The sequence below is a fragment of the Aethalodelphis obliquidens genome, unplaced genomic scaffold, assembly GCF_003676395.1.
Source record: "Aethalodelphis obliquidens isolate GAN/ISIS:26980383/991018 unplaced genomic scaffold, ASM367639v1 scaffold103, whole genome shotgun sequence".
NCBI lineage: Eukaryota > Metazoa > Chordata > Mammalia > Artiodactyla > Delphinidae > Aethalodelphis > Aethalodelphis obliquidens.
The window spans coordinates 1186934-1201355 of record NW_020838047.1 but is presented as its reverse complement, the minus strand read 5'-3'; the positions used below and the strand labels follow the sequence as shown (position 1 = coordinate 1201355).

Sequence of the window (14422 nt, the reverse complement as noted above, 5' to 3'; positions counted from 1 at the left end):
ATGAGAAATTTATAGTTAATGTAATACCAAAACTTAGCAACTAATTCATCTTTAAAAAGTTAAAAATATTAGGCAGCAAATGATAGCCTAATTTATTATTGTGCTTGTCCCTTGTTTTTCCTATTATGATTTGCTTTTTAACTGTTTTTAACTTAATTGGAAACTCCGTTTGCAGGTGACGAGGAAAACTAACATTAAAAATAAACATATCAATTCTGATGTTTATCAACTCCATTAAAGGATCTGAAGAATCTAGTAGAAATTACTATCTAAAATAAAGTTAATAATCCATAGACTCAATTTAATGCTACCATTTCAACTTGTACTTTGCTTCTAATTAGTGAAGCATGTTCATACCATGCTTATAGTGCAGCCAATATAATATATTACACTACAGCCAAGATAATAAAGGTCACCCTACTCAGTGTCCACATTTTTTAGCAACAGGATTTTTCTTTCCTTCAGTGTAAACTGCACTAGAAAGTAAGATCTTTAGGAAAGGCTATACAAACACACATCCCTAACACTCATAAAAGTTCTCTTTATTTACAAACTGGATTTGAACTATTTAACTGTTGCCTTGACAACTAATTAACCCTGACAAAATTAAGCGTTCCTTCTCCAGCGTTTCCAGAGCATCACAGGGGTACCTGCTCGGCATTCATCACATGGCACTGTAATTATTTGTCTATACAGCTGTCTTTCCCACTGTACTTCTTGCCTTGTGGCAGAAATAGCTTATTCGTGTCTGTAATTTTGGAGCGTCGCCAGCGCTCACATACAGGAGACACTCAGGAAGTCTGCTGAATGAGTGATTAGAATCAGGATTAGGAACACTTGCACTACCCTGAAACCATCCAGCTTCGAGATCATCGTGACCTAGAGTTAACTCTTCATCACCCACACTACTGCAATCCCTAAAAAAGAGAGCAGCACATACATGCTGCCCCAAACCATCTACTCTACACATGGTTAAACTCAGCTAACACGAAAATCAATCGGGCTGCACAAAGCACACACACACAGGAAGCAGTGCCAAGACCACAATGCAGCTTTGAGATTTTCTCTTTTTCCTTTTTTTCCCCCCAAACTGAATGTATCTGAATCAAGTCGTTTACCAAACGTTCATGGATTTGGAGTGCTTGAGCTCAGCTGGCCTCTGACTAAACAATGAGTTGGGGTGAGGGACGCTGTAGACCAAGAGGCCTGCCAGGACATTCCAACAATTCCCTGGTCCCTGCTGGTTCAGCACCGGTGCCAAGCGCAACACCAGCTCTAGGGCCCACGGAGCAGAGCGGCCAGGGTGGCCTTACGAGCCCCCAGCGGGCCAGCCCCAGTGCCCACAGCAAGCTGGGTCAAAGGTCCCACGGCGACTGGCAGAGACACAGGAGAACACTCACTGTCCTCAACAATCCACTAACCAAACCTTCCATCACACCAGCTAATGATGATGATGCAGATGTGAGTTTTAGCGCCTTTTTATTAGTCTCTTAACTAATCCAGGCGATTTTTATCAACTAGTAATTTGTCAAAAGGCAAATAACGTAAAGGTAAAAGTTATAAAATTGGAAGATTCCAGATATTTTAGACAGAACATAATAGCAAAAGAACAAAAAGACCTAAATCTTGTAATGATATAAAACAAATTTAAGGGGCCATAATTTTCAAGACTTATTAGCTGACAATCAAAAGATAAAGCTTTTGTAACAGTTCCACCAAAAACTAGCTGTGGAACCTTGGGCAACTCACTCTGCCTCTTGGGGCCCAGTCTTCTAAACAGTTAAGATGACTAGAATAAATCATCACTAAGATCCTATCCATCTAACATTATCCCATAATCAGTGCAAAATTTTAAAATAAAGATCTTATATAAAATATAAGGTACAAGAAATTTTTTTCTAGGCACCAGTTCATTACTTGATTTTTTTCGCAATCATTTTAGAACTACTCATTTTAGAACTTTTTCTAATCATTTTAGAAGTATCCAGGTTCTAAACTACTCTTATCTATGAGTATCAATTCACAGGCTAATTAACGGCTTCCTTCTCCATAAAGCAAAAGCCATAATCAATAGTTATTTTAATAAGTTTTAGATAAACACAAACGTGTGTCTGTCTGACAAATATGTAATCGTGTATGCGCACGCACATGCGCTCTGGCATGCATCTGGGCTGGGCGAAGTGCACACTTTCTCACGCTGCCACGCTCTCGTCTCCCCCGTGCTCTGTGAGCCACCCCAGCTCTGCCTACACCTCCAGGGAGCAGCTTGGGACCGGCTCCACTGCCACACACTCACACGAGAACCAACAGCCCGATATCAACCTGCTCAATTCGTGGACTTGTCAACTCTTTAGGAAAAAAAAAACAGACTAAACGTCAGCCTTCGACAGGTCTTCTCTACTCTTTTGTTTATTTTGTTATCTGCAAATTTGTACAAACATATAAATGGTTCTACTCTCCAGAGACGTGATTTCTGAGGTTACCGCTGGGACCGGAGACTGTGTTTGGAACACTGAACTGCAATGTTTTCTTAAAACCAGAGTCTACTTTGTTACACAGGTCTGCTTGTAAATTTGTGGAACCCCAGATATTTGAGGCAGCTTCCATAATTTTCATTTTGTATTTCTAACTGGACCAGTACTAACTTTATATGTGCTTAACTGGTTTATACACCTTGGGACGCTACCTGGTACGTTTCTGACTCATCTTAGAAGCACCGTACTTAGCACTCACACTCTCAATGGTTCTGGCCTATTCCGACAGGAGTGACAGGACAGTCCCGGAGACTCTGCCTTTCAGGTTTGGGAGCACCTGATACGTTTTCACGTACATACTCTGAAGCGCTCGCACCTGCCCCCACCATCCTGTGGACTCCGCGCACCCACAGTGCTGTGTTCTGGCGCCTGCGTGCTCGCTGGCTGTTTCAGTTACTCCCGGGAGCCTCAAAACATGTGGACATCAGAAAGGGAGACGTGTGTTTAAAACTGGAGCTTTGGGGCATTTAAACCTTTTTGAATTGCGCTTCAGCAGAAGTTTTTCCCCCTAATCCTGTGCCTGTTCTGGTCCAGGCAGAGGCTGGTTCTGCAGCTCTGCCTTGAAGGAATGCGTCCACAGTCACTCCACCCCCTCTCCCTTCTGCCCTGAAGGTCACTCGGCACACAGTGGAAATCCAAGTTTAAAATGGGACTTCAGTCATTTGTAGAATGCTTTGTGTTCATGGGTGCAGATGGCTACCAAATGGAATAAACTTGGTTACAAACTGGGGCAACTAATTTGAAAAGCAACCAGCTCTAAGTTGCACATTCGAATTTATTTAAAAAGTCTTAGCACAAGTTGGAGAATTTCTTTAGCCTTTAGCAACTTAAACTGTAATTCCCATCATTCTGTTTCAATATTTTCCAATTACCTGTAACAGACCAACCAAGCTAAACTGGCTTTGCGTCCTATTTAATCCATCAATATTTTCAACTCGTGTGGAGTGCCTCAAGTCAGCACAGTAAAGGAACAGGTGCACTTTATAAAATGCCCCCCTCGCCTTCTTCAGGAGGCTCTGACTGCTGCGGTACTGAGCCCACATCACCTTCGCTTTGTCTTCCAGGTGACCTGTGCCCTGCTGGCTTGGTCTTCCTACAGGCTTCACAAGAACACCAGTGTTCCCGATGGATTCTCCACAGGCGGCCAGCTCTACTGCGAGCCCACCCCCGCGCACCCCCACCCCCACCCCCACCTCCCGCCCCATGACTTCCACTCCTGAAGATTCCTTAAATTCCCACCTCTCTAACCACGTTCATTGTCGGCCACTCCCAAACAGGTCGGATTTTAGCAGCCTGAGTTCCTCTGAGGAATACCTCCCGCACACGGGCTAGAACCTGCGGTGGCCGGCGTACATACCCTCACTTCTGTTACCACGTGCCACCACTGCTCCCCGCACCATCACACAGCAGGCCTCAGAGTGCGCCCTTCGCTCACTAAAGAGGCAACCACAGCTAAAATCACTGTTACAACCTACTACTTCCCAGAGTGACTTTTCAAAAGATGTTTCTTCCTCCTGAGTCTCCATAAAATATATTTTCTCCTTCAAATTTTTCTTTGTGTTGAAATTCTAACGTGAATACGGGGTAGCTCTCTGGGGCACAGTGACACCCAGTGAAAGGTGTCTTCTCCATTTTGGAAACAAACATATGTGACCTCTGATCATTCTTTCTCTGTACAAACACTGGCTTTCTGCCGTACAGGCAGACCTTGTTTTATTGTGCTTTGCAGACTCTGCATTTTTTACAAGTTGAAGGTTTTGGGCAACCCTGGATCAAGCAAGTCTATTGGCGCCATTTTTCCAATAGCATTTGCTCACTTCATGTCTCTGTGTCACATTTTGGTAATTCTCAAAATATTTCAAACTTTTTCATTATTACTGTATTTGCTGTGGTGTCTGTAATCAGTGGTCTTTGATGTCCGCACTACAACTTGACTTGAAGGCTCAGATGATGGTTAGCATTTTTTAGCAATATTTTTCAATTAAGGTATGAACACTGTTTTTACAGATACAGTGTTGCTGCACACTTAATAGACTACAGCATAGTGTAAACATAGCTTATATGTGCACTGGGAAACCAAAAGGTTTGTTGACTCGCTTTATTGTGACATGCACTCTACTGCAGTGCCTGGAACCGAACCAGCAGTGTCTCTGAGGTCATCAGTACATCAGTTACTGTAGGGGATTACTGCATGAAATGTGCAAATGACATCAACTACATAGCCTTGCTGGATTATCTCCTCTGGTTCACACTGTTATTAAAAGCACATTGTATTATAGAGCTGTTCAGATATTTTAGATATAAAGATGTGTTATTTCTTTAATCTAGACGTATGGAATACATTAGGTAATAGGTGCATTACTTGGAAAGCTCTGCTTTGACAAACTGACAAAGTCTAAATTAACAAATACTGTATCCCAGTGAGCAGCAAATCAATGAAACATCCCAAGAAGAGGAGAAAGACAATTAAAATGGAAACATTCTCCAAAGGGACACAGCTTGGACCCGTTCACCTGCAGGGTGTATGCTACCAGCACTCCCCAGACCACTTACTTGAAATTCTTACATTCAGCTCTTGAGAGTTCTTAACTTAAATACAACTGACTTTAAATGAGAAGTTTCTCTTGTGGTTTAGATGCAGCATCCCGGCCCCCTGAGTCCCATCAGACCAAGGTCATGCCCTCCCGGGCAGCGCTGCTCCAGGACTGAGTAACAATGCAGGTCCCCTGCTCCTGTCCCAGCACCTCTGAGAAGTGCCTGATGATGATGACGTACTTACAGACACAAAAACAGTCTTTACTGTTGTCGTAAAAAGCCATAGATGCATATACATTAAGAGAAAAAAGAAGTTCCCACTTACCTGGCGCAACTACATTCACTCTAATTTTCTTTCTTGCTACTTCTTTAGCAAGAGCGCGTGAGAACGCAACTAGCCCGCCTTTACTGGCGCTGTACACGGACTGGCCAGAACTGCCCTTTACACCTACAACGCTTCCTGGAAAAAGAAATGAGAGCAAATTCAAACCAGTTAATGGGGTTACTATTCTGAATGTTCAGATGCTCTACAGTAAACAAACAAGGTACAAACTATTCTACCCTGTCCTTTGCTAAAATTAGGAATCCTAACCATTGTCATTTGAGTAGTAAGACTTAGGGTCTGAGTCTGCTCAGATACATAGAGAAAACAGGATCCAAAAGAAGCTCACGGGAAATCCTGAGTGCCAGGCAGGGGTTGAGAACGGATCCATTAAGTGATAGGAACCCATTCTCATCTCTGAGGAGGACAAACATGACGAAAATTCTACAGTAGTTACAAAGGCTTCCAATAGGAAAAGGTTAAAAGCAGGAAAAAAAGAAAAAGTCAGATAAAAGCTGTTTTTATGATTCTACCACAAACATAAGTATTTATTTCCACCTAAAAACAATAGTTCATCTGACGATAAATCTTACTAAATTTCAACTACTATCAATCTAAATTAGCAAAGTTTCAATTGCACACTATCTGTAAAATTGCAATTTAGTTACCTTCAGTGATGTATTAACCTGTACTGCCTACTATAAAGATTCTTGGGTGGCTTCATTTATATGAATATGAAAGAATAATTTATAATTCAAGTATCAACTGTATGGAAATAAATTCTTGCAGAAGAGAAATTGGGGAAATAATCTTCTCTACCAGTGACCTGTACTTATGATATAAAAATTAATCAAGAGCCTCAGAAAATTTTTGAGAAAGTAATTTAATTTTAGATAAAGAGAACATTCCAAATACTTCTCAAATTATAATCAACAAGTCCAATATTAAAATATTTAACCACGTCAGATGTTCCATGCCAGTTAATGACAAAGGAAGAGAAATATGAAGCACAGAAAGAGAGAATAGACACATCAGACACAGGAAACGCACGTGGAGAGAGAAAGGGGTTTGGGGAGAAAGAAAAACAAGGAGAGACACAAAAAAGAAAGAACAACGCAGGCTTAAGAGGAGAGGCCGAGCATGAGGCTGGAGCAGCTGTATTTCACGCCATACACTACAGTTCACCTGTCAGAGCGATAACTTCTGAAATACAATGGACTTTCTCGCAGTTTAAAGTAGTCCCCTCTGTGATAAGAGTCCCCTAGTTTATTTTCAATACTCTATTTTTATTTACTTTCAGCATGAGTCTAAAAGTTTACATGTAAACAAAGGACTGATACGGGCTTTTTATATATATCTAAAAGGGGGATATTTTAGAGTTAAACAAATATACCCCACTTTATCAGGTGAAACATACAGGCCAGTGTACCAGCTTACAAGAACCCAAATCATATCTGGCTGTGTTAGAAGGCAAAGGTCAACTCATTTACTAAGCTTTTATAAGAAAACTGACCTCTCACATTTTAAGGGTAAATGTCAAAAATGTTCTACTTCTTATTAGCACAGTATTCTTTCCTTTCCTCATTTTCAAAAAAGAAAAACCCTATATTCTGGCTTTAAAAACCCTTATATTCTGGTTTAAACCCTATATATCAACCCTATATTCTGGCTTGGAAAGACATCTCCTGCATTAGAAAGAACAGGGTCACTGACCGTAACAGAGCAGCATCCCCTTTCTGTGGCCTCCTACGGTATCACCACTTAAAAGGCAGATGGCATGCTGCTATTTTCAAACTGTCAGACTGAAATACAACTTCAAGCCACTTTGCATTTTAAGGTCTATATGCACATTCTACAGTCTGTCTGCCCTGTGGGTAGGTGAACTGAAGTCTAGGAGTTACTTACATCACCCTAAAAAACTGAAAAGGTTGTTCTCTTAAGTAAACCTCCTCTTAGACCTCTGAACTAGATTTATTAGTGACCCATGCAAGCACTGTAGAAATCACTTTTTAGAGGGAGGGAGACGCAACAGGGAAGACATATGGGAACATATGTTTATGTATGACTGATTCACTTTGTTATAAAGCAGAAACTAACACACCATTGTAAAGCAATTATACCCCAATAAAGATGTTAAAAAAAAAAAAAAAAAAAGAAATCACTTTTTAGCCCCCACTATCAAAAAGTTTTTAATTTCTTGCCCAGTTTGAAAATTCGGTTTCACATAAAAATCAGGATGTTCGGACTTCCCTGGAGGCACAGTGGTTAAGAATCCGCCTGCCAATGCAGGGGACATGGGCTCAAGCCCTGGTCCGGGAAGATCCCACATGCCGCAGAGCAACTAAGCTCGTGCGCCACAACTACCGAAGCCCGTGTGCCTAGAGCCCGTGAGCCACAACTACTGAGCCTGTGCTCTAGAGCCCGTGACCCACAACTACTGAGCCCGTGTACCACAACTACTGAAGCCCACGCGCCTAGAGCCCGTGAGCCACAACAAGAGAAGCCACCACAGTGAGAAGCCCGTGTGCCACAACGAAGAGTAGCCCCCACTTACCACAACGAAAGCCTGCGCGCAGCAACAAAGACCCAACACAGCCAAATATAAATAAATAAATAAATATTTTTAAAAATTAAAAAAAAAAAACAGGATGTCCAATTTCTCTTAAAAAAATCCCAATAGCTGGCCAAACTGCACCATGTTTGTGCACAGCAACCACCTGCTGGATCTGAGCCATTCCCCACTGGGCACCTTTTGTCATGTATCACCTGGCTCGTGCAGTCACTTTCCCAATACCTGGTGGTGTCACTCATAACACCTGCTTGACCACTAGAAGGATGTAAATGGGTGATTCCTGTTTTACCGATTCATCAGTTAATCTAACCCTTTCTCTACAGATAATAAAGATACATTCCGTCCAAGTTTCACAAGTAAATATGTTCCAAATTACTTGATAACTTTCTTATGGTACATGAGATAATAATAAATCCACAGAGGTCAGACTCACCCACATTCACAATGGACCCTGTCTGCTGTTTAATCATTGTCTTCACGGCAGCTCTACAGGTCAGCATGGAGCCCAAGAGGTTAGTATGAAGCTGAGATAGCATATCTTCGGCATTTGTCCTCACTAAGAGGTTATCCCTACCAAAAAAACAAAAACCATGTAATTTAAAATTGGGATAAAACAAAACAAATTAAAAAGTCAAGAAATATGTAACATTTTCCCTGAATGCAGAATACAAGAAGTGCTTTATATTTGAGCTAGAACACCTAGAGAGCACATTTTAAACTTGGTTTGAGGCACTAAAATAACAACTGATAAGCCAGAAAGGACCCCTTGGAGGACAGGCCCTGGCCCCACTCAGGTAGAGGGGCACATACCCCTAACTGCTCAAAGTAGGGCCATGTGGCCAAAATAGCTTGAATGAAGTAACTGCCACACTATGCCTTGCTTAGAAAGTAAATTTTTATATTATTCTAAATATTCTGTCCTAAATTCATTTTAAAAAAAAAAGAATACCCACTCTGATTCCATTAATATTAACTGAGAAAACATATATGGTGGCAGAGGTCAGGACCATGGTTACCTATAAGGAAGTAATAATTGGGAAGAAACTGAGAGAGCCTGCTGGGGTTCTGGAAAAGTTCTGCAGCTCAGTATGGGTGGTGATTACAATGTTAAAACCGAAGTGTACCCTTACTATAATCTCAATATAAAAGAATGAAAAGTGTGTGGACTGACAGATCAAGTTTCAAAATACATAGTTTTTCTTCCAATGAGAAGTAAAACAAGTTAATTAATATGTTAATTCATATTATTCAAAGACATAGAAGGAAAAAAAGACATATAGAAATGTACTTAACTTTGTGACCAACCTGTTAATTCCAGCTGCATTTACCAAGAAATTAACTCGACCTAAGTTCTTCTCTATCTCTTCAAATGTATTTTGAACATCATGTTCTTTGGCAACATCACAGCTCAACGCCAAATGATCTCCTATACAACAAAATTAGATCAGAATTACTAATAAAGTATAACTTGAATTTAAAAAAAAAATGATTCAATACACATTTGTCAAGCATCTACTATGAGCTAGATCTGTTCTATCCAGAACACGAGATAAAACATGATTATGTCCCCGATTCCTGATTTTGTGGAGATCAGTCTAATAAACTGGATGGGTGCAGGTGGGTAACAAGAAATAAAGTACTTTGTATGATCATCTAACAATATTTATAGCTTTGACACTGACCCCATGCTATGCAATTCAACAGTTTTCTCTGTTTTATATTCCTTTTTTTGAAACTTAACGTCTAATTCGGTGAGGTTTTTGAAGAATTGGTTTCCTGGCCCTGAAATAAACTCTAGGATTTTTCTGTTTGTTTAACTATGTCACATATATTATAATGACTATTGTTCAAGCCTGACCATGAGGAGAGATGACAAAGCAGGAAGCTGTTAAAAAAAAAATGCTAAAACTTTTTTACTAAAAACAACTCTTGCCTGCTTTTTAAACATATCCACTTTTTTTGAAGTGTTTAAATACCAAAAAAATTACACTTCAAAGCAAGCATTCTTTATTTAATAATACACCTTTTTAACATTCTAAACTGTAGATTTTTTAAAAAAACTAAACAATTGTTTATCTTCTGGCTAACCTTGTCTAATACATTAACATTAAAATTATCTCCTTAAACATTCGAAGACAGTAGGTCATCCGGGAAGTGATACTCTCTGGGTGAAAACCAGTCAGTCACTCATGGACGACGTAATTCAAGGAAATGCAAGGCCCCAGAGCATCTGCCTCTCTCTCGGCTCTTACCTGAAGACAGGCTGGACCCACAACCCCTGAAACCCAACCAGCAGATTCCATCCTGTCCAGCCAACACTGATGGTGTGGGGTGACCCAGAAGGACCCCCACGTTCTCGCCCCTTTGAATCTGAGCAAGAAGCATGGCTGAGATGTTCTCTGGTCCATAACGTACCAGCGGCCCACGTAATCACTTCGGTGAAGCCGTCGGTGACGTTCCTGCAAAGATGCCCACCCCGCCCCCGACGGTGAACCCGGTGCCGCTGCTCCCGGCCCGCCTACTACCTCAACAACAGCTGCGAGCTCGGACCGTCACAGCACCCGGTCTCCCTAGCCTCCAGAAACTGAAATTCGCAGAGAAACTGACAATCCATTCCTAACAAACGGGGGTAAATGGAGTTTAAGTGCAATGACAAGGAATCTGGCGGAACAAATCTCATTGTCCCTTGGTGATGGTCACCAAAGCACCGTAGTAACGTCAGTGCCTTGGGCACAGGAAAGCAGACCGGGTACAACCAGGACTGGAAGGGCCGCAAACGTCCTGGGCCGGCACTGCCTGCGCATGCGCACACGTACCAACGCGCAAGAACACGCAGGCGCGGCGGCAAGCCTCGCCAGACGGCGCCGCACCTGCGGCACGCACTGCCCCGCGCCCCACACGGTGAGCCTGACCGGCCCGGGGAGGAGGGCGCCCACGACGGCTTCTCGGACCCGCACCGGCCGCGGTTCACATTCGCCGCGCGGAGGCGGGGCGCCCCCGGTCGGTACCCACCGCCCAGGTCCCCGGCCGCGGCTCTGGCCCCCTGCAGATTCCGGGCGACGATGGCCAGTCGGTAGCCTCTCTGGGCCATCAAGCGGGCCACCGCCTTGCCGATGCCCCGGGAGCCTCCGAACACGGCGCACACCCTGTCCATCTGGGACGGGGAGCCGCAGACCCGGAGGAGGAGACTACAAGGCCCGGCCCTTCCCACCGGCCTCGCGCCTTCACACCACGGCGGCTCCCACAAACCGAAGCGCCGCCCCAGGCCTCCCGCCGCCGGACTGGAGCCCGGGAGGGCGGAAGCGCCCAGAGCGCCGCGTCAGCACGTCACGTCGGCGCGCCGACGTCAGTGCGCAGAGGCTACGGGCGCCACGCCCTCCGCGGACGCGAGCGTGGGCGGGAGAGACCTGGGGCGAGAGAGACGGAGAGCGAGAGCCAGCTGGAAGGGGCCGCGCTGCATACTGGGACTTGTAGTCTCGGTGCCGGCGAAAGGGCGCGGTAGCGGTGGCGGTGCGGTGGGTGGGGTGGGGCTTGCCCTGCAGTCGGTTGGCCCTGGGCTCCGGCTTTGCCAACACCCTGGACGCTGGATGTTCCGTCGTAAGATCAGGACCGTGCCGGGTTGGGACACGGGGATCACAGCGTTAGGACCCGGGATGGCCTCTCCAGGTTGTTTGGCTGAGACCTGAGGTCCTCCCGTGAAGGAGTGGACACCGGAGTCAACGTCACAGCAGACCTTGGTCTTCCTGTTGTCCAGCTTGGCTCATGTGCCCCACGCAGGGTGAGGCCTAACAAACCAAACCGTGGACGCGTCTGGAGCAGAGAAATGTTTCGTATACGGCTGTAAGAGGGAAGAACAAGCCTGACTCCATAGTGGGTCTGTTTCTTCCACTTTAACCTTTGTATTCTGTTGCTGTTACTTTGATTTAAGAATGTTGCCTGCAGCCTGAAATATACAGGAGAGCCAGTGCTCAAGGCTCTGACCTTTAAGGGGACACCACTTTTCCATTCATACACAGATAAAAAGTTGCAGAACAAAGAATAACGTTGTTCTAGTTGGAGGTTTACAGGAACATCGTGACCTGACCTTTGTGGAGAAACTGCAAGAACAAGGGATTCCTACACAAAATGTGCAACAACCAGCCACACCCCCTCCCTCACTTGGCCTTTAAAAATGCTTTGGCTGTTTTGGGGGCACAAGACACCCATCTCCTTGCATGGCCCTGCAATAAACCCTTCTCTGCTCCAGAGTCTGACGTGTCAGTATTGTTGACCTCACTGTGTGTCTGGCACATGAACTTGGTTCGGTAACAGTTTCAGGGAAGGAGGTTTTATGGGCACAATTTGCTAGGAGGTCTGCGGAGTGTGTACCCCTCTTCTGATTGGTTGGTGGTGAGGTAACAGGGTGGTGTTCCAGCAATCTCAATCATCAGCCTCTGGTTCCAAACAGTCTGGGTCCCCGTGCTTGTGGGGAGCCTGAAGTCACCATCCTCCACCGGGTGGGACCTTAGTTCCTGCAGAAGAGCTCAGAGACATGTATGAGGCTGTTATGCAGGTCCCCTGAGGAGAAACCAGGACTCTGCCCCATCTTGCGCTATTGTTTCTTTCTGCACCCCTCCGCTAATAAGTAACTGTTTGAATCCGCCCTTTGGAACTCAGGAAAGGTCTAGGAAGCGGAAAGCCTTTTTCCTACGAACAAGAAATAGGTGACATGGAAAAGCTTTTATACCCGGGAGGGTCCCACACGGTCCTGCTCAGTTTCAATCCCCCCCCCCCTTCTTTGATTCTCCTGTATCTTCAGGGGAACAGGTGTTAGACAAGAAAAGGAATAACATTTTGGACAGAGGGGTTAATCATAAACGCAGTTTTAGAGGGACTCGGTTTCACCCGCCTGAAGGACTGGGACACGAGGGTCAGACTCAGCCCAGACCCCGCCCTCCCTCCCCCTGCCCCACCCGGACACACTGTTCTCAAAGGGAGCTGTTGTTGAGGCAGGTGCCCAGTCAAGAACATACAGGAGGAGCTCAAGAAAGGCTAACCGAACGGTCTTGCCTCAGCATCCTCGGCTGCTGCAAACAAACAAAAATACTTACTGCAGTTCTGAAGAGGATGTGCTCAGTGCTCTCTGGGTTAATAAGCTGAAAGTTGAGCATGTGATACAATTTTACTTGATACAATCTTTATATTAAATGTTTCAGAAAAGTAAACCGTGGTCCCTACTACTAAAAAGTAGACCGTCTGGGGGCAACAGGACAACTACACATGAAACACAAAGGAGCAGCACACAATCATGAAGTGCAAAGTTATCTTAACAGGACAGCTCAGAGGAGAGGGAGGTCAGTGAAGGACGAAGAAATGCATGGGGAAGCTGGATTTGAGGGCTGGGTGCAGACTGAATGGAGGCAGGGGAAGAGCCCAAACAAAACAAAATTCCTAAGCAAACTGAGCATCATTTTTGTCCTACCTAGCTCCTGGAGGGATTTGAAGTGGCTTGCAAAAATATACAGTAAAACCTCACGTCCATTAGGATGGCTACTATTAAAAAAAATGACTAATATGCATTGGCGAGGATGTAGAGAAATTGAAACTCTTGTGCACGGTTGATGGGAATGTAAACTGGTACAGTTGCTCTGGAAAATGGTATCGTGGTTCCTCAGAAAAAATACAGTCTTACCATATAATCCAGCAATCCCACTTCTGGGTAATTCCACTTCTCAAAAGAATTGAAAGCAGGGTCTTGAAGCAATATTTGTAAACCCATGTTCATAACAGCATTATTCATAATAGCTAAAACGTAGAAGCAACCTAAGTGACCATTGATGGATGGTGGACAAGCAAAATGTAGTACACACATGCACACACACTGGAACATTAGTCACCCTTAGAAAGAAATTCTGCAATATGCTACAACATGGATGAACCTTGAGGACATTACACTAAATGAAATAAGGCAGTCACAAAACAACAAATGCTGTATGATTCCACCTATACGAGGCACTCAGAGCAGTCAGAATGATACAGACCGAAAGTAGGATAGAAATTGCCAGAGGCTGGGGAGGAGAAGGAAAGGAGAGTTGGTGTTTAACAGGTGTAATGTTTTTGCAAGATGAAAAGAGTTCAGGAGATGCATGGTGGTGATGGAGGTTACCATATGGGTGTTACTTAATACTATTGAGCTGTACGCTTAAAAATGGTTAAGAAAGTAAATTCTATGTGTATTTTACCACAATTTTTAAAATTGGGGAAGAAAACAACCACAGCCATACAAATTTTTTTTTTTTTTTTTTTTTGCGGTACGCGGGCCTCTCACTGTTGTGGCCTCTCCCGTTGCGGAGCACAGGCTCCGGACGCGCAGGCTCAGCGGCCATGGCTCACGGGCCCAGCCGCTCCGCGGCATGTGGGATCCTCCCAGACCGGGGCACGAACCCGTGTCCCCTGCATCGGCAGGCGGACTCTTAACTA

General features: G+C 44.3%; 1 protein-coding gene across 4 annotated transcripts in view; it reads right to left on the bottom strand.

Annotated features, from left to right (window-relative positions):
• Positions 1 to 11187, bottom strand: part of CBR4 (carbonyl reductase 4) — a 19333-nt gene extending 8146 nt beyond the window's left edge. The window contains exons 1-5 of one of the 4 annotated variants that reach the window (XM_027096541.1): positions 10976 to 11187; positions 9269 to 9389; positions 8397 to 8533; positions 5395 to 5529; positions 1082 to 3230 (exon numbers count right to left, since the gene is read on the bottom strand). In XM_027096541.1, the coding sequence (XP_026952342.1) occupies positions 3193 to 3230; positions 5395 to 5529; positions 8397 to 8533; positions 9269 to 9389; positions 10976 to 11117 (573 nt within the window). In that variant the 5' untranslated portion in view covers positions 11118 to 11187 and the 3' untranslated portion in view covers positions 1082 to 3192. Of the gene's footprint in view, positions 1 to 1081; positions 3231 to 4326; positions 5309 to 5394; positions 5530 to 8396; positions 8534 to 9268; positions 9390 to 10215; positions 10359 to 10975 lie in introns of those variants that run through there. The other 3 variants (XM_027096540.1, XM_027096538.1, XM_027096539.1) reach the window with 3 other exon arrangements.
• Positions 11188 to 14422: the final 3235 nt, after the last annotated feature.